This window comes from Rhinoderma darwinii, chromosome 10, assembly GCF_050947455.1.
Source record: "Rhinoderma darwinii isolate aRhiDar2 chromosome 10, aRhiDar2.hap1, whole genome shotgun sequence".
NCBI lineage: Eukaryota > Metazoa > Chordata > Amphibia > Anura > Rhinodermatidae > Rhinoderma > Rhinoderma darwinii.
Window position 1 is genome coordinate 98,670,599 of NC_134696.1, and position 20,778 is coordinate 98,691,376.

The following is a 20,778-nucleotide window of genomic DNA, read 5'->3' on the forward strand; positions in this document are numbered from 1 at the left end:
CTGTGCGGAGATGCTGAGTGTCCTGTGCGTAGATGCTGAGTGTCCTGTGCGGAGATGCTGCGTGTTCTGTGCGGAGATGCTGCGTGTCCTGTGCGGAGATGCTGAGTGTTCTGTGCAGGAGATGCTGCGTGTTCTGTGCGTAGATGCTGCGTGTTCTGTGCGGAGATGCTGAGTGTTCTGTGCGGAGATGCTGCGTGTTCTGTGCGGAGATGCTGAGTGTTCTGTGCAGGAGATGCTGCGTGTCCTGTGCGGAGATGCTGCGTGTCCTGTGCAGGAGATGCTGCGTGTTCTGTGCGGAGATGCTGAGTGTTCTGTGCAGGAGATGCTGCGTGTCCTGTGTGGAGATTCTGCGTGTCCTGTGCGGAGATGCTGTGTGTCCTGTGCAGGAGATGCTGCGTGTTCTGTGCGGAGATGCTGCGTGTTCTGTGCGGAGATGCTGCGTGTCCTGTGCGTAGATGCTGAGTGTCCTGTGCGGAGATGCTGCGTGTTCTGTGCGGAGATGCTGTGTGTCCTGTGCGGAGATGCTGCGTGTTCTGTGAGGAGATGCTGCGTGTTCTGTGCAGGAGATGCTGCGTGTTCTGTGCGGAGATGCTGAGTGTTCTGTGCGGAGATGCTGCGTGTTCTGTGCAGGAGATGCTGCGTGTCCTGTGCGGAGATGCTGCGTGTTCTGTGCGGAGATGCTGCGTGTTCTGTGCGGAGATGCTGTGTGTTCTGTGCAGGAGATGCTGCGTGTTCTGTGCGGAGATGCTGCGTGTCCTGTGCGGAGATGCTGAGTGTTCTGTGCAGGAGATGCTGCGTGTCCTGTGCAGGAGATGCTGAGTGTTCTGTGCGGAGATGCTGCGTGTTCTGTGCGGAGATGCTGCGTGTCCTGTGCGTAGATGCTGAGTGTCCTGTGCGGAGATGCTGCGTGTTCTGTGCGGAGATGCTGCGTGTTCTGTGCGGAGATGCTGAGTGTCCTGTGCAGGAGATGCTGCGTGTCCTGTGCGGAGATGCTGCGTGTCCTGTGCAGGAGATGCTGCGTGTTCTGTGCGGAGATGCTGCGTGTTCTGTGCGGAGATGCTGAGTGTTCTGTGCAGGAGATGCTGCGTGTCCTGTGCGGAGATGCTGCGTGTCCTGTGCAGGAGATGCTGCGTGTTCTGTGCGGAGATGCTGAGTGTTCTGTGCAGGAGATGCTGCGTGTTCTGTGCGGAGATGCTGAGTGTTCTGTGCAGGAGATGCTGCGTGTCCTGTGTGGAGATTCTGCGTGTCCTGTGCGGAGATGCTGCGTGTCCTGTGCAGGAGATGCTGCGTGTTCTGTGCGGAGATGCTGCGTGTTCTGTGCGGAGATGCTGCGTGTCCTGTGCGTAGATGCTGAGTGTCCTGTGCGTAGATGCTGAGTGTCCTGTGCGGAGATGCTGCGTGTTCTGTGCGGAGATGCTGCGTGTTCTGTGCGGAGATGCTGAGTGTTCTGTGCAGGAGATGCTGCGTGTTCTGTGCGTAGATGCTGCGTGTTCTGTGCGGAGATGCTGAGTGTTCTGTGCAGGAGATGCTGCGTGTCCTGTGCGGAGATGCTGCGTGTCCTGTGCAGGAGATGCTGCGTGTTCTGTGCGGAGATGCTGCGTGTCCTGTGCGGAGATGCTGCGTGTCCTGTGTGGAGATGCTGCGTGTCCTGTGCGGAGATGCTGCGTGTTCTCAGTAAACGCAGTAAAAACCGCTGGAAATCCACAGGTGCACACACTTTACTTTGCTATAACCAATATACAACACTAAATCCGCAGGTAAAACCGCTGTTTGGTGCAGATTTCTGTGACATATTTACCACCGTTTTTTAAAGATTCTGCTGCAGATTTTCCTTTGCAGCGTATCCTGTGTGTGGGAACAGACCCTTAGGCTGGGTTCACACAGAGTTTTTTGCAGGAGGAAAATTCCTCCTGCAAAAACTGCTCCAGTAGGTTTTTGCTCAGTGGTTTGACAAAAACTCGTCAAAACACTCGTCAAGGTTTTTTTTTCCTCTTTCTGACTGATTGAAATGGGGTTTTGGAGGAGGAAACCGCCTCAAGATGGGTCATGTTGCTTCTTTTTACCACGAGGAGTTTTTTTTACTCGTGGTAAAAAAACTCGTCCAACTCCCATTGAAATCAATGGGAGGCATTTTCAGGCGGTTTTTGAGGAGTTTTTTGGTGCGGTTTCCATGTCAAAAAACTCGTCAAAAAACTCTGTGTGAACAGGGCCTTAGAGCTTGTCCCCTTGTAATAGAATTTCTGCAGCAATTCCGCAGAAAGTGGCAGGATTTCTGCTGCGGAAAAAACACCCTATTACCTGTGTTTTTTACTGCAGAAAATGGTGCGTATTTTGCAACATTTTTAACAATGTTGGGGGATGGTGACGTCTCCTCTAAAAAAATGCAGCAATTCTGGCCACTTTCCGCAGCAGGAATTGACAAACTGTGGTACGAAAAATACGCATTTCTGGTCCGAATATTTACGCAGCAGGTGGATGAGATTTGTTGAATCTCATCCACTTTGCTGCTACGGTATTCTGCTGCGTATTTTCCGAACGCAATTCCAGACGGAAAATATGCAGCATTTCTGCTATGTATGGGGTCTCATGGTTGTATCTATGGTATATACACCTTGTGTGGCCCCTTCAGCCCCCTCCCGTCCCCTTTCTTTGTCCAGCTGATACAGTTATATATTACAAACAATACTTCCTATAACAAATAAATAAAACCTCCTATGTTACAATCGCCCCCTCTGTTATAACGCCGCCTGCGCCCCTTCTACTTGGTTCCCAGCGTCCTGTTACATCACATCTACTGTTCCTGCGGAGATCCCGCCGGCGGCCGCACATAGGAGTCCGGGACATTGCCATATGTTACGTGGCACGAGCTGCTGCTCCGACATAAAACCGAACTGCTGCCTGTTACGTAATTATAAGCAATGCAAACAATTCCACAGGCGTTTTGGGTCTCCGCATTGTTCTGGGGGTCCAGGAGGACAAATTACATGATTCTGGTTCCTCAGTTTGTGTCCAATCCCACTGTGATCTGACCCAAAAAATCTGCCGTCGTTTATTATCACGTTATTATCGCTATTGTCGTTACATTATAAATGGAGATCAATAAACCACTTCTTGAATGTTAATCGTGAAGCTTTTCCTTTGACTGCGCTGCCACCTCTTCACCCATTCCAGGGCGGGACGCGGCGGCCAGGGGCCACTTCATCAGGCGGGATGGGATCTGTTCTCTACGTTTCCCACCTGCGGATATGCCATATATGTCTAAGGTGGGAATACCCCTTTAAGTATTGTACAATGATTGCTGTCAGTGAATGAGAACATTGTTGTTTATATCCAGGATCCAAGACCTTATGCTTAGTCTGGACCATGAAGGGGACCTGTGGCATGCACGAGGGTTTGCTTGACATGCCAATTTGCTGCAACATTGGAGAGGATGGGGGAAGTTGAGTTGAGCTGGTGCCGCCGCCACCTCCGGAGTCCTCAGGCTTCACTGTGGTCCTGTTACTGTAGTCTGTGGATGTTACTGGGGTCCCGTGGCTGTTTTTCGGGACCATGACTGCTTTTAGCATCTGTTACTGGGGGTCCTGCGGCTGCTACTGTTACCGAGGGTCCTGTGGATGTCATTGTTATTGTGGTCCTGTAGCTGATATTCGGGACCATGACTGTTATTAGCATCTTTTTACTGGGGAATACTGTGGCTGCCGCTGTTACTAGGGGTCCTGTGGATGTCACTGGGGTCCTGTAGCTGATATTAGGACTGCTGCTGTTACTAGGGGTCCTGTGGATGTCACTGGGGTCCTGTTGCTGATATTGGGGACCATGAATGTTATTAGCATCTTATACTAGGGTGTCCTGCTGCTGTTACTGGGGGTCCTGTGGATGTCATTGTTACTGGGGTCATTTAGCTGATATTGGGGACCATGACTGTTATTACCATCTGTTACTGGGGGTCCCGTTGCTGAAGTTACTGGGGGGGTCCTGTGGCTATCATTGTTATTGGGGCGTCCTGACACTGTTACTGGGGCTCCTGCATCTGATTCTTTTATGGGGACACGGTGGGTGTTGCTGTGAGGGTAAAAATATATTGGAACTGAAGAAAAATGATCCTGAATTTGGCCCAATCTATAGACAAGTTATACAATCTCCTGTCTAGACTCTAAACAATTCACTGCGGACTCCGGGCTGATACATTTATCTACACTGATACATTGTAGCAAACTATCAGAAATGGAGGAAGCAGCTAATACAGAAGGCAGTTTGTTACAATGTATCCAGACAATCATCTGTTTATTATAAACTCCAGTATTTGTACTAATAATATGATACATGTAACAAAACTGTTGCGTTCTAAGGAATCTTCTTGATTTAAAGGGCCACTAACCCTAAAGTCCGCCGCTTATAATAGTGCAGAACTGTTATAAGAGAAGCAGATATGATGTGAATGTCTCTGGAAGTTCTCAGCACTGGAGATATGTGACATAAAGTCGGGATCATGGGGAGTTTTCTGGACTTTCTATCAGTCATCTCATTAAAGAACATTATAGTCAGCCCCTCCCCAGTCTGAAGTGGCTGATAACAGGGAATAATAGTCTGTACATTGAATGGAGACCTGACATGTTGCAGGGTTAGGGTTCCTTTAAATAGCATGGAGTATGGGGCAACATTGTATAACCACCCCTGCTCAGAGTGTCACAACATGCTGCACCGAGCCGCCCCGCCATCCGCTCCCTCCGCCATGCTACACTGCATCCTGCTGTACTGTAAACACCCACCGCCTTTGTTAAAGGTTCAGAATGAATTGTTTTGGCCCTGATATATTGAATATTCAGGATGGCAGGGCTCAGAGAGAATTACACTAATTATATCCTGTCATTGGATTCTCATAAACCATGTCTGAGGTGCGGGGTACAGATCTGTGCAAGGAACCTGAGGGACCAAGGGGAAGGACGCCGGAGGAGGGGGTCGAGAAAAGAGACTGCAAGAGAGAGCAGAATGAGGGAAGAGAGAGAGAGAGGAGACTGCAAGAGGGAGCAGAAAGATGGAAGAGAGAGAGAGAGGAGACTGCAAGAGAGAGCAGAATGATGGAAGAGAGAGGAGAGACTGCAAGAGAGAGCAGAATGATGGAAGAGAGAGAAGAGACTGCAAGAGAGAGCAGAATGATGGAAGAGAGAGGAGAGACTGCAAGAGAGAGCAGAATGATGGAAGAGAGAGAAGAGACTGCAAGAGAGAGCAGAAAGATGGAAGAGAGAGAGGAGACTGCAAGAGAGAGCAGAAAGATGGAAAAGAGAGAGAGAGGAGACTGCAAGAGAGAGCAGAATGAGGGAAGAGAGAGGAGACTGCAAGAGGGAGCAGAAAGATGGAAGAGAAAGGAGACTGCAAGAGAGAGCAGAAAGATGGAAAAGAGAGAAGACTGCAAGAGAGAGCAGAATGATGGAAGAGAGAGAGGAGACTGCAAGAGAGCGCAGAATGAGGGAAGAGAGAGAAGAGACTGCAAGAGAGAGCAGAATGAGGGAAGAGAGAGAGAAGAGACTGCAAGAGAGCAGAAAGATGGAAGAGAGAGAGGAGACTGCAAGAGAGAGCAGAATGAGGGAAGAGAGAGAAGAGACTGCAAGAGAGAGCAGAAAGATGGAAAAGAGAAGAGACTGCAAGAGAGCAGAAAGATGGAAGAGAGAGAGGAGACTGCAAGAGAGAGCAGAAAGATGGAAAAGAGAGAAGACTGCAAGAGAGAGCAGAATGATGGAAGAGAGAGAGGAGACTGCAAAGAGAGCAGAAAGATGGAAAAGAGAGAGAAGAGACTGCAAGAGAGCGCAGAATGAGGGAAGAGAGAGAAGAGACTGCAAGAGAGAGCAGAATGAGGAAGGAGAGAGAGAGAGAAGAGACTGCAAGAGAGCAGAAAGATGGAAGAGAGAGAGGAGACTGCAAGAGAGAGCAGAATGAGGGAAGAGAGAGAAGAGACTGCAAGAGAGAGCAGAAAGATGGAAAAGAGAGAAGAGACTGCAAGAGAGCAGAAAGATGGAAGAGAGAGGAGACTGCAAGAGAGAGCAGAAAGATGGAAAAGAGAGAAGACTGCAAGAGAGAGCAGAATGATGGAAGAGAGAGAGGAGACTGCAAAGAGAGCAGAAAGATGGAAGAGAGAGGAGACTGCAAGAGAGAGCAGAAAGATGGAAGAGAGAGAGAGAGAGGAGACTGCAAGAGAGAGCAGAATGATGGAAGAGAGAGATGAGACTGCAAAGAGAGCAGAAAGACGGAAGAGAGAGGAGAGACTGCAAGAGAGAGCAGAAAGATGGAAGAGAGAGAGGAGACTGCAAGAGAGAGCAGAAAGATGGAAAAGAGAGAAGAGACTGCAAGAGAGAGCAGAAAGATGGAAGAGAGAGAGATGAGACTGCAAGAGAGAGCAGAAAGATGGAAGAGAGAGAGGAGACTGCAAGAGAGAGCAGAAAGATGGAAAAGAGAGAGGAGACTGCAAGAGAGAGCAGAATGAGGGAAGAGAGAGGAGACTGCAAGAGGGAGCAGAAAGAGGGAAGAGAGAGAAGAGACTGCAAGAGAGAGCAGAATGAGAGAAGAGAGGGAAGAGACTGCAAGAGAGAGCAGAAAGATGGAAAAGAGAGAGGAGACTGCAAGAGAGAGCAGAAAGATGGAAAAGAGAGAAGACTGCAAGAGAGAGCAGAATGATGGAAGAGAGAGAGGAGACTGCAAAGAGAGCAGAAAGATGGAAGAGAGAGAGAGGAGACTGCAAGAGAGAGCAGAAAGATGGAAGAGAGAGAGAGAGGAGACTGCAAGAGAGCGCAGAATGATGGAAGAGAGAGGAGACTGCAAGAGAGAGCAGAAAGATGGAAGAGAGAGGAGACTGCAAGAGAGAGCAGAAAGAGGGAAGAGAGAGAAGAGACTGTAAGAGAGAGCAGAATGATGGAAGAGAGAGAGGCGACTGCAAAGAGAGCAGAAAGACGGAAGAGAGAGGAGAGACTGCAAGAGAGAGCAGAAAGATGGAAGAGAGAGAGGAGACTGCAAGAGAGAGCAGAAAGATGGAAAAGAGAGAAGAGACTGCAAGAGAGCAGAAAGATGGAAGAGAGAGAGAGGAGACTGCAAGAGAGAGCAGAAAGATGGAAGAGAGAGAGGAGACTGCAAGAGAGAGCAGAATGATGGAAGAGAGAGAAGAGACTGCAAGAGAGAGCAGAAAGATGGAAGAGAGAGAGAGGAGACTGCAAGAGAGAGCAGAAAGATGGAAGAGAGAGAGGAGACTGCAAGAGAGAGCAGAAAGATGGAAAAGAGAGAGGAGACTGCAAGAGAGAGCAGAATGAGGGAAGAGAGAGGAGACTGCAAGAGGGAGCAGAAAGAGGGAAGAGAGAGAAGAGACTGCAAGAGAGAGCAGAATGAGAGAAGAGAGAGAAGAGACTGCAAGAGAGAGCAGAAAGATGGAAAAGAGAGAAGAGACTGCAAGAGAGCAGAAAGATGGAAGAGAGAGAGAGGAGACTGCAAGAGAGAGCAGAAAGATGGAAAAGAGAGAAGACTGCAAGAGAGAGCAGAATGATGGAAGAGAGAGAGGAGACTGCAAAGAGAGCAGAAAGATGGAAAAGAGAGAGAGAGGAGACTGCAAGAGAGAGCAGAAAGATGGAAGAGAGAGAGAGGAGACTGCAAGAGAGAGCAGAAAGATGGAAGAGAGAGGAGACTGCAAGAGAGAGCAGAATGAGGGAAGAGAGAGAGAAGAGACTGCAAGAGAGAGCAGAAGGAGGGAGGAGAGAGAAAGAAGAGACTACAAGAGACAGCCATGATGAGGAGACTGACACATTGGATACTGATGATGAGGATGAGATACAGATAACTGTTTACCTGCAGTCCCATGTAAAACCCCAGATAACAAATCATGACGTCACTGCAAGTACCAAACTCATCCCTGCTGCCAGAGAATCAGGATGTCTGGATTATCAGATACCAAATTGAAGAATTATTATTATAAGGGTATGTTCACACAGGCTATCTTCGGCCATTTTTCGGGCCATACACGGCTGAAAAACGGCCAAAAAATCGGAAGCAGAACGCCTCCAAACATCTGCCCATTGATTGCAATGAGAAAAAACGGCGTTCTGTTCCGATGGGCCATTTTTTGCGTGGCCGTTTTGAAAAACGGCCGCGTAAAAAAACGGCTGCGAAAAATAAGTGCAGGTCACTTCTTGGGACTTTTTTGGAGCCGTATTTCAGTGACTTTATTGAAAACAGCTCCAAAAACAGCCGTAAAAATGCAGCGAAAAACGCATTTCACGTCCGTGTTACGTGCGTTAAAACAGCGGCCGCCTCACGGACCTGTGCAAGTCATTGGGGCCGTTCAGGCATTCTGTGTTTTTCACGCAGCGTGTGTCCGCTGCGTGAAACTCACTGCATGTCCTATACTTGAGCTTTTTTTGCGCTTCACGCACCCATTGAAGTCAATGGGTGCGTGAAAATCACGGACAGCACACGGACGCACATCCGCGTGCTGTGCGTGATTCACGCTACAGTTGCTCAAGAAATTATCAGAAAAATAAAAACACCTCCTTCAGTGTATTTTGCTGACGTGAAACGCGTGACATACAGATGACATACGAAAAACGCCGACCAGCGTGCTACACTGATGTCACACGGAACTGCAACACAGGAAAACGCAGCATTTTTTACGTGCGCAAAACGCACACATTCGTGTAAATAAGGCCTAACTGTTATTTTTATTATTATTATTATTATTATTATTATTATAAATATTATTTTATTTTTTTCAAAATATTTATACAATAAAAATTCTTTCAATCCGGCATCTGATAGTCCGGCACTTGTTTCTGTCAGATAATCTACAAGATTATTTGCAATGTAGCAGCGGATGTGATTGGTGCTGTAAAATAATCTGCGCTTCTATGACTGTCCAATAATCCAGAATGTCTGATAATCCGGAATCTACCAGATCCCATAATGTTCGGATATAGGAAACATACTGCAGGTAACAATCACATTATTATCCGGCTCCATGCGGAGATCTAATGGAGATTCCTATTTTCCCAGATCTCTCATGGTAACAGCGGGGGAGGGGCACAGGCCTCGTTCTTCATCCCTATTCTGGCAGATCAAGTGTTACAGTCTCCAGCAGACAGATTTTTTTTTGCTTACGTTTCCGAGCAGAGTATTTATTACGAGCAGCCGCGAAACGATTGTAGTTATTCCAGACATAACGTAAAATATCGGCCGAGTTACCTGGACAGTTACATTGTTTTACTCCCATTATCTGCCCCTAGGAAAGCTGGGTGGCCGCCAACATACTTCATTATCTATTATCAGTTCAGTTGCATTTCAACTTCAATTAATCTGATTAAAATTAAATTATGTATTTTTACTCCATTCACATCCAGAACAGCACTCAAATTCCTGAAGTCAGCCAGCTCTGTGCTATCAGAAAGCTCGAAGTGTCTTAGCCCGGGCTGGTTTTAGGGGGTAATAAATTGGGCAAAATCCTAGAGCACCTGTTTGTTTGGGGGCTCCTAAGAATGGAAACCATAAGAGCAAAATAAAACCAGCCAGTATTATTTAGTGGTGTATGGTGTTATTATTTGGATGCTGTATGTTATTTGGGCACTATAAGGTGGTATTATGTGGGCAGTATATGGCAGTATTATGCGGGTTAACATGGGCTCGGGAACACATTTTCTATAAAACGTCCCTGGTTTTAGCTGAATTTTCAGATGCACTACAGACACGGATCCAGCAGGGGGCAGCTGTCAGGTCCTGTAGCCTGAGATCTAATAGGGCAGCAGAATTGTGAATACAGCTGTTGATGTGGCTGAAGAATAAGACGGAGCGCGAGATCAGTGCAGGAAAAATAGAGCAAAGTATTTAACAAAGTTATTTATGAAGCATTTCCAGCGATGATAAGATGATACGGAGATTGTTACGGGGGGGGGGGGGGGTTATTTTATGTGATGTTGTATATTCTCTCTGCTGTGAAGGTGATTATTTTTGTGAAGCGTCTGATCATACAATGCTTAATAATGTCACTCTTCTCTCTCTCTCTCTCTCTCTCTTTTTTTCTCCCGTCTCCTCACTTCTTTCTTTCTCCCTCCTTTATATCTCTTCCCTCCCTCCATATCTGCATCTTCTCTCTCTCTCTCTTTTTTTTTCTCCCGTCTCCTCTCTTTCTCCCTCCTTTATATCTCTTCCCTCGCCTCTCCCTCCCTCCATATCTGCATCTTCTCTCTCTCTCTCTCTCTCTCTCTCACACACTCTCTCTTTCTCTTTCTCTCTCTCTCTCTTTCTCTCTCTCTCCTTACTTTTTACTTCCCTCTCCTTTTTTTCTCGCTCTTTCTTTCTCCCTCCATATTTTCATCTTTACTCTTTCGCCGTCCTTTTTATCCCTCTCTCCTCTGCCCTCCTCTCGCTCTCTCTCTTTCTCTCTCCCTCCTTATCTACATATTCCCTCTTTTTTTTTCTTCCTCCTTTATATCCCCCATCTCCCCTCTTCTCTCTCTTTCTTTCTCTCTCCCTCCATATCTGCATCTTCTCTCTCTCTCTCTCTCTTTTTCCTTCCTTTTTAACTCTCTCTCTCCTCTTTTCATCTCCTCTTCCCTCCTCTCTCTCTTTTTCTCCCTGCTCTTTGTCTTCCTCTTCTCTCTCCGTCTCCTCTTCTGTCCTCTCTTTCTCTCTCCTTCCATATTTACATATTCCCTCTTTTTTACTTCTTCCTTTATATCTCCCGCCCCCCTTTCCGTCTTCATTCTTTCTCTCTCCCTCCATAACTACATCTTCTCTCTCTTTCTCTCTCATCTTTATCTTCCTCTCCTCTCTCCGTCTCCTCTTCCCTCCCCCTCTCTTTCTCCCTCCCTCCATAACTGCATCTTCCCTCTCTCTCTCTCTTTCTCCCTCCTCTTTATCTTCCTCTCCTCTCTCCGTCTCCTCTTCCCTCCCCCTCTCTTTCTCTCTCCCTCCATAACTACATCTTCTCTCTCTTTCTCTCTCCTCTTTATCTTCCTCTCCTCTCTCTGTCTCCTCTTCCCTCCCCCTCTCTTTCTCTCTCCCTCCATAACTACATCTTCTCTCTCTTTCTCTCTCCTCTTTATCTCCCTCTCCTCTCTCTGTCTCCTCTTCCCTCCCCCTCTCTTTCTCTCTCCCTCCATAACTGCATCTTCCCTCTCTCCCCATCGAAACCCCTAATTCTTACACCTCCTTATCTTTATTCCCATCTATCCCTACCTCTCCTGCCTATTCCTTCCCTCCGTCCCCCCCTGACCCACTCATCATCACCCCATTCCCCCCTCATCGCTGACTGTCACCGTCTTCTCATTCTGTCTTCTCCTCTTTCATCCTCTGGGCCGCACATCTCATTCCATGTTGTTTTCCTCCTCTCCGGTATCTTTCTCCCTCCTGCACACCTGTCCTGCGGCTCTCGGCCCCCTCCCCACCTCGCTCCTCATCTCTCCTTTGCTCTCTTATCTTCACTAGTTCTCCTGGTTGAATGCTCGGAGTTTGTCCCTCCAGATGGTAATTACACAGCCTGTCAAGGGGATAACGTCACTCTCAGGTGAGTGCAGACACCTTCCCTTCCACTGTCTCTACCCTCAGGGATATCTCCATCTTCTGACACTCTCTAATAGGAATGTTATAATTATTGCTGCGCCTCACCCTGGAAGAACTTCTTCTCAGTCTTCTTCGACTATGAGTCCACGTGCCTTTGGTTTGTGGTCGTCATTCTTCTCCATTCTGGTTTCCCAGAAACGGGTCTGACAACCATCAGGCCAAAAACATTCCCGTGGAGGTCGGTCGTTGACCTCGGTGGAGAACAGTTACCTGGCGCACAACATATACAATGATGGTGGAGAACCGTGGTGCAATTTCTTATGGTTCTTCTGAAGGGGGGGGGGGGTAGAAGGTTCCAAAAAAAAAAAAAACAAAAAAAAATCTGAAGACTCGTCTTATCAGGAGTACATTTTGCAAATATTTTTTTGTCTATAGCCAGCTTTAAAGATGGCATGGGGTAACTATGGTGACATATTGTAGGTGACGTCACATAAAGGTCCCATGTCCTTCATTTCCAATGTTACCCAAGACCAACCAACCTGGTGTAGGCCATGAAACCCACCAAAAAGCCACGTGTGGGTTTAGTGTGCAGGTGGTAGCCAGTAGCTTCCCAAGAATGTGGCGGCACCAGCGCACGTGCCCCTTGTGCCCTCCCAATAATCCGACCCTGTGTAGAGCAATCCACGGAGCAATGGCAGGAGCCAGTGAGGAAATAGCTGTCCACGGATATCTGCCGCCCACAACGTTGCTCAATGGGAACATTTTTGGACAACCGTGTCCACCACTGCCCCTTCTTATAAATCGCTTCGGAAATTTTTGGGCCATCCAGTATGATGGTGAAGAAGTTGCACTTGGCCCTGGGTCACAAAGTCTGAGACGGTAACACTATGGGGAACTCTAGGGCCCAGGATCTTAAAGCTTCCCCTGTGGTCACCCCAATTTCTAACAAGTACTTAAAGAAAATGTTGGATATGAATAAGTAAAATGTTACCTGCGGTGTCTGTAAGATTGAGGATCCGTGAGTCATCCCGATTCAAGAGCATTTAAATTAAAGCAAAATAACCTGGGGGTATAAGTCTAGAAGTCGTCACTCAGTGTAGCGTCTTAAAATATGTTAATATCTTCACCTCTTTTTATGGATAACATCCGCTGGGTGACAACCACCAGTGGTAGAGCACATAAGGATTGTCAACCAGCTTTCCACAGACCCTGAATGGTAAATACACCGATCAGCCATAACATTACAACCACCCGCCTGATATTGTGTAGCCGCCCCTGTGCCACCAAAACAGCCCTGACGCAATGCCTGGACTCCACCAGATGTGGCAGCAGAGCCTGTAAATTGTGAGGTGCGGCCTCCAGGGATCGGACTTGTTTTTCCTGCACATCCCACAGATCGATCGATCGGATTGAGATCTTTAGAATTTAGCGTTCTGATGATCACGTGACCATTGTAGGCGCTATCAGATATGGACAGGGGTCAGGATGTGTGCTATGACCGGTCTGCAGCTACACGGCCCCATATACAGCAAGCTGCGATGTTCTGCGTGTCGTGACATCTTTCTATCATAGTCAGTGGTAACTTTATCAGTAATTTGTGCTACAGTATCTCTTCTACGGGATCGGACCAGACGGGCTAGTCTTCTTCCCCAAACATCAATGAGCCTTGTGCGTCCATGACCTTTTCTCTAGTCACCGGTTGTACTTACTTGGAGCACTTTTGGTCGGTAATAACCACTGCATACCGGGAACACCCCACAAGATCGAGAACACCCCACAAGACCGAGAACACCCCACAAGACCGGGAACACCCCACAAGACCGGGAACACCCCACAAGACCGGGAATACCCCACAAGACAGGGAACACCCCACAAGACCGAGAACACCCCACAAGACCGGGAACACCCCACAAGACCGGGAACACCCCACAAGATCGAGAACACCCCACAAGACCGGGAACACCCCACGAGATCGAGAACACCCCTCAAGATCGAGAACACCCCACAAGACCGGGAACACCCCACAAGACCGGGAACACCCCACAAGATCGAGAACACCCCACAAGACCGGGAACACCCCACAAGATCGAGAACACCCCTCAAGACCGGGAATACCCCACAAGACCGGGAACACCCCACAAGACCGGCAATACCCCACAAGATCGGGAACACCCCACAAGACCGGGAACACCCCACAAGATCGGGAACACCACAAGATCGAGAACACCCCACAAGAACGGGAATACCCCACAAGACCGAGAACACCCTACAAGACCGGGAATACCCCACAAGACAGGGAACACCCTACAAGACCGAGAACACCCCACAAGACCGAGAACACCCCACAAGACTGGACGTTTTGGAGATGCTCTGACCCAGTCGTCTAGACATCACAATTTGGCGCTTGTCACAGTCGCCCAGATCTTTACATTTCTCCATTTTTCCTGTTTCTATCCTCAACTTCAAGAACTGACTAATCACCTGCTGCCTAATATACCCCCCATAATATATACCCCCCATAATATACCCCCCATAATATATACCCCCCTTCTCAGACGCCATTGTAACCAGATAATCCATTTTTTTCTCTTCACCTGTCAGTGGTTATAATGTTGCGGCGGATCGATGTAAATCTTTATAGGTATGTGGAGATACAGTCTCTACTTTTCTGAACCCGCTGTGTGTCAGTCTTCACTGACGTTCTGGTATTCCATTCACCAAATTGCATGGTATTACGGGAGAGGCCTATTTTAATAAAATATTATTAGCATTTATAAAGCCATAAAATATCTACACGTGTAATTACGCCGCCGCGCGGTCCCAGTCGTGAGTTACCAGCCAGTATGGTTTAGGTAAGAGCCTTTTTTGGATAATGCTTTGCTTTTAACATTGTCCTTGGCGTGAAAGAATATTTAGATTTTTCATTCTACCAGAAAACAATAGATCAGTAATATCCCCCAATGAGAACAGCTGCAGGGTCACGTCCCCCGCCTCCCGTACAAACGCACAAACCACGCTCATTATTTCTTTTTTTATTGTTTCCGGATTTCGATGGCCCATAGAAGTTGACAGCTGAGGCGATAATATAATAGGATTTGTTTGTTTGGTCTCTTCCTATTGACCTGAAATTGTGATGACTCTGAAGAATGCATGGAAAAAAATGGCTCCAATCACATCAAGAGCTGCATTTACAATTCTGCAGTTGTTATGTTACCTCCAAGGCTGCAGGATCTCACAGTGGCCCCCGGCTGGATCAGTCTATGTGAAACAATCCTGTCTGTAGCACATCGTTTTTGCACAAGGCACTACACCAAAGCGCAGTGAATCCTACAGACAGTCAATGCTTTGTCACTGCACAGTGCTGAATCATTCTCAGCAGAACCTGGTAGGATTTTGAATGCTGCTCTCGATGTGAATGGAGTAAAATGCACTTTTTCTATATTAAATGTCAAAAGATTGTATCAGTGGTTAGCTGGACGATGGGACCCCTAAAATGAAAGATTTGGGGGCTGGTTTCCGAGTTTCATCTCCCTTAGCTCGCTTTAGGTTCACTTGTGAGTGACGCTATCTGCCCATTGGTTAGAATGTGATGTAACCAAATCTATTAGTTGTCACCCAGCTTTCCCAGACACGGAAACAACAAAGAAACCACTGTATGGAACTAATATCAACTTAAAAGGGAACTCTAGTTTAGAAAACCCATTCACAAATACCCTGTTAGGTCATTCTGAGTACCCGAATCCCCTGTTTCGGACCCTCAGCTATCAGCCAGGATGAAGAGCATCTCCCAAGAGTGTCTTTTTGGAAGACCCGACTTGCCATTACATTAAACAGATAGCCTATAGATTTTAATGAGAACTGTGTAATACTTCATTTCTCCTGTGGTGGCACTGCAGGCAAATTGAATACTTGCTGCTGGGTTTTACCAAAGATGATCGCTGAGGATCCCAGTGAGCGATCAGTTTTCTTGGGGGGACCTTTGTAACAAAAGGCATGGTCTAAAGTGAAGAAAAGGTAACGACTGATTTACTAAGAATATTTTTGGTGGATGTAGCAGAGCTGTGATTAAATATGGCGCAAGAAAATTCATAAACAACTTTCCTAAAGAGCAATAGTCTGCAACCTTTGGTTGTCAATATATGTTATAGCGTCAGGCCATGTTGGGAGTTGTAGTTTCACAACGGTTGGAGAGCGGCAGGTCGCAGAGCGCCCTTGTAGACGGTTGCGGCCTCTTTGTAGGTCGCGGCTCATCGATGTCCCCGTTGATGACCGTTAATATGGAATCAGTAGTCAGTGACCCGTCTCTCTCATTAATGAAGCTCATTGACGGCGCCTGTCCATCCGCCCCGACGTAGACGACCGTCCATTGACATCGATGTATAGAATCAATTTCATGTCCACGTTTCCTTCTAATTAATTGGATTCATCTTTTCTTGTTGGGGAGGGGGAGGGGAAGCGGGATAACGAACAAGTGACTCTCATTAGCCAAATAGGAGCTTTCATTAATGGCTGATTTATGAGCGCGCTCTGTTTATTAGCGTAATGTACTCGCTATTAGGACGAAGGGAGAGAGAGAAAGTCAATTTTGTTTTTGTTTGCGAATCAACACGTAGCATTTCTAATGCCAAGTTTCATTGAGCCGACGCAGATGTAGCAGAGCCGAGTTTGTCATTCGGTGATATCTGTGGTTTTATTTTCAGTGAACCTACTGCCTATCATCCTATTATCTTAACTGGGGGGGGGGGGGGTCACGATGAACAAACAATGCAGAGCCAAAGAGTTTTATAACAAACTCGGCTCAACTACATCTGTACTTTGGCTCACAGAAAAATGAGTTGAGGGTTGTCCAAGTTTAGAAAAAGGGTGTTTTAAAAAAATAAAATAAAAAAAAACATCACTCTTGTCCATGGACTGTGTCTGGTATTGCAGCTCATTTCCATTCAAGCATATGGGGTCTAGCTGTAATACCAGATACAGCCCATGGACAAGAGTGGCGCTGTTTTTGGGGGGGGGGGGAAGAGAAGAATTTGTGTTTCTAATGGTGTTCAACCCTTCAGTTGAGAATCCTGAGGCCAAACAGTCCTGCTAATTTGGACTCTCAGTAAAATGGTCCTAATATCAGATTATGGCCCTGTTCACACAGCGTGTAATTGACCCGTTTTACGTGGCGAAAAACGCGTAAAAAAAAAAGTGGCCAAAAACGCATGTTTTAAGCTTCCCATTGACTTTGAGAATTTAAATTGTTAGTGCATGTGATGCGGTTTTTTACGCGTGCCTATTTTAAAAAAACGCGTCACGTAAAAAAAGCATCAGGGCAATTCTTTGGCGCTTAAGACGCACTAAAAACGCACTTAATGCCCTAGTCAATGGGAGTCCTAATTAGGCGCCCAAAAAAAGGGTGCGCAAAACGCGTTAAAAAACGTGCCGAAAACGTGTAAAAAACGCTTGTAGTTTATAAAGCGCTAGTGATTTTGACAGTTTTTTGCAGCGTTTTTCAACCATGACAATTGAGCGCCGCGGGCAAAAAAACGCTTTCTCTAATGTCAATGGGAGGTCAGGGGTGGAAAGCCCTGAAGAAGGAGCATGGCGCTTCTTTGTCCTGCTCGCGGAAAAAAATAACGCCTCCGCCTCCCATTTAAATCAACGAAAGGAGATTTGGGCTTTTCCGACACAGTTTCCATGTCAAAAACCGCGCCAAAGTGTGAACAGGGCCATAGGGTAGGAACACACACACCATGCTCAGGGTGGATATGCTGCATCAAGCTGCGCAGCGTATCCGCCATGAACATCGCAGGGAATGCGGTCGGAAAAATCGCACCACATTCTGGTGCTTTTTTCCGGCGGAATTTCCACTGCGTAAAGCAGCGTCGGAAAAAAAAACCAAAAAACGTTCATACTTACCGCCTCCCTCTTCTCTGCGCATGTGACCGCTGCAGCCTGTGATTGGATGCAACTTCATCCCAGGAGGCCGGACTGGAGAAGAAGCAGGGAACTCTCGGTAAGAATAACTTTTTTTTCTTACTAGCGATTTTTGCGGCGGAATCTCGCCGCAAATGTCGCAACACACACCACTTTTTTGCAGGTTCAAGCACCCCACTGAATTCAGGCCCCAGGCACACGATCGTCAAAAAACTCCGTAATTGGGGACCGCAATACGGTCCGCAATTTTCAATGAGCCGGGACCGCAGAACACGGTCGTCATAAGACTTGCCCGTTCTTTCTGCGGTTCGGGCTCCCGGGCCATGCACAGACCGTGACAAGCACAACCATAGGAATGAATGGGGCCGCAAGTCTCACGTTGATTTTCGGGGGAATTGCGGTCGCAGAAGCACGTTCGTGGGGGGACAACCTGCACAGACCTGGACGAGTGCTATATCCAATAGTCCAGTATACTGTCCCAGTAGTCCGCCACCTCGCCGGTCCCGATATTATTCTGGATTATCAGTATTTTTCAGTATTTTACGACCAGTTGTTTGATGGGCACGGCCCCGATAAAAATGGTTTATGACTTTAAATGGGGCTATAATAAAACTGGAATAAATTGCAGCTATTATTTCTTTCCGTCACATAATATCGCAAATGGAAAATGATCCATAAATCAGAATTGTGTCTGGATTTCTTCATGGCGGCGCGCTCGGCTGATTGGATACAAGCTGCTTGTAATTCTGCCCCCCTCCCCCAAATAACTTATACCCCATTAGTAAAGCCCTGAGTACATTTTCAGGAATATCTGATGGTTAATAAAAGTTCACAATAAAAAAAAAAAAAATGAAGGACGTCCTGTTTAGTGTCAGTCTTTACTGCAGTTGTGGTATTATATTCGAGAACCAGGAAGATCAGGATGAACAGTGCTGTACAGATGTGGCAAAATCAATCCACAGCATTAGGAAACTCGGCTCTGCTTCATCTGTAGGTCTATCTGATAGGGGAGAGCATTGTATGGCATCCCAGCAGTTCTGGACATAGCATTGCTTACTGTAGATAATCATCAGATGGTGATTCATGATTTAATGCATTGCAGCAATTACTGATCAGGAGTGACCCAAAGCTTTGTTTATCCTGAGCTTTCTCGTTCTTGAATAGAATCCTAATAGTGCAGTGAAGACTGACACTGACAGAGGAAGGAGTAGAAAGATGATCCATAGAATATTATAAGGCTCAAACCAAGAAGATGATTGGGGGTTTAGTGCGCTGGACACAGAGTCCGGCAATATTCAGCACGTAAATCTATTGATCAGCACATTAATAATATAAAATATTCACATATTTACTACTGGAAGTAACTTCTCTTTAATTAACTTGGAAATATTTATTATCTGCTTTTTGCTCTTAATAAAAAACATAATTGGCAACATTTTAACGGTTTGCTGCTGATTTGGTGCCACGATGCCGGTCACATAACGTCTCCATGGCCGCGGACTCCATCAAGGGCGCGGAATCTCATTATGAGATACATCGACATTTCAAATCTCTTCTCTAAGGATGAGATCCAGGATCAAGAGCTGTAAAGACCCCTCGGCAAAAAATATAATGTGCCCCCCTTTCTCTTTACAGTTTCCAAATAAAAGTGCCGTACAGTGACCAAAAATTACCACCATACAGCTCCCAAATACAAGTAAAATGCAGTGTTCAAGTAACGGGGCCATAAGGTGTCTAAATAACAGTGCCAGGCAGTGCCCATGTAATACTACAATACAGTCCATGCACCATGCCCAAATAGTAGTGCCACAGTAACCCACGGAACCGTGTCAGACAGTGACTAAATAACAGTGTCAGGCAGTGCCCAAGTAATACCACAATACAGTCCATACACCATGCTCATATAGTAGTGCCCATGTAATACCACAATACAGTCCATGCACTATGCTCAAATAGTAGTGCCACAGTAACCCACATAACAGTGTCTTACAGTGACTAAATAACAGTGCCAAACAGTGCCCAAGTAATACCACAATACAGTCCATGCACCATGCTCAAATAGTAGTGCCACAGTAACCCACGTAAGTGTCGTTCAGTGACTAAATAACAGTGCCAGGCAGTGCCCAAGTAATACCACAATACAGTCCATACACCATGCTCAAATAGTAGTGCCACAGTAACCCACGTAACAGTGTCATACAGTGACTAAATAACAGTGCCAGGCAGTGCCCAAGTAATACCACAATACAGTCCATGCACCATGCTCAAATAGTAGTGCCACAGTAACCCACGTAAGTGTCGTTCAGTGACTAAATAACAGTGGCAGGCAGTGCCCAAGTAATACCACAATACAGTCCATACACCATGCTCAAATAGTAGTGCCACAGTAACCCACGTAACAGTGTCATACAGTGACTAAATAACAGTGCCAGGCAGTGCCCAAGTAATACCACAATACAGTCCCTACACATGCTCAAATAGTAGTGCCACAGTAACCCACGTAACAGTGTCTTACAGTGACTAAATAACAGTGCCAGGCAGTGCCCAAGTAATACCACAATACAGTCCCTACACATGCTCAAATAGTAGTGCCACAGTAACCCACGTAACAGTGTCTTACAGTGACTAAATAACAGTGCCAAACAGTGCCCAAGTAATACCATAATACAGTCCATGCACCATGCTCATATAGTAGTGCCCATGTAATACCACAATACAGTCCCTACACATGCTCAAATAGTAGTGCCACAGTAACCCACGTAACCGTGTCATACAGTGACTAAATAACAGTGCCAGGCAGTGCCCATGTAATACCATCTTCCATTAGTTTCTAAAAAAAAAAAAACACACAATGTCGTGCCCAAATAACATTTCCATACAAATAGCAACTAATGCCGTCATGCAGTGCGTAAGTAACACCCTATACTATTCCTAAATAAAAGCGCCATACAGTGCCCACATAATACAGCACTAGAGTTGCCAAATAATATCTCTATACAACGCTCAACAGGCCCAGATCAAGGTCTGCATTGCCCCCACCCCAGAAAAACCCTGTTTTAGAAACAATCTTTCCATATATTTTATTGCCCAAATAACAGACTCTAAGTAAAACATTCCTTAGCCCAACATGGTCCATTTATAAACACCCCATTAGGTCATTCTGAGTTCCCGGGTCCTCCATTTCGGACCCTCAGCTATCAGCCAGGATGAAGAGCATCTACAAAGAGTGTCTCTCTCTGGAGGACCCGGCATGTCCTTCCATTACATGGACAGCCCATTGCGTTGAATAAGAACTGTGTAATGCTTCATTTCTCCTGTGGTGGCGCTGCAGGG

At 46.6% G+C, this 20,778-nt stretch overlaps 1 protein-coding gene across 1 annotated transcript in view; it reads left to right on the top strand.

Annotated features, from left to right (window-relative positions):
- IGLON5 (IgLON family member 5) overlaps positions 1–20,778 on the top strand; it is a 423,086-nt gene that overhangs the window by 264,751 nt on the left and 137,557 nt on the right. Inside the window, 1 exon segment of the mRNA XM_075840383.1 lies at positions 11,452–11,530. Coding sequence (XP_075696498.1) covers positions 11,452–11,530 — 79 coding nt within the window.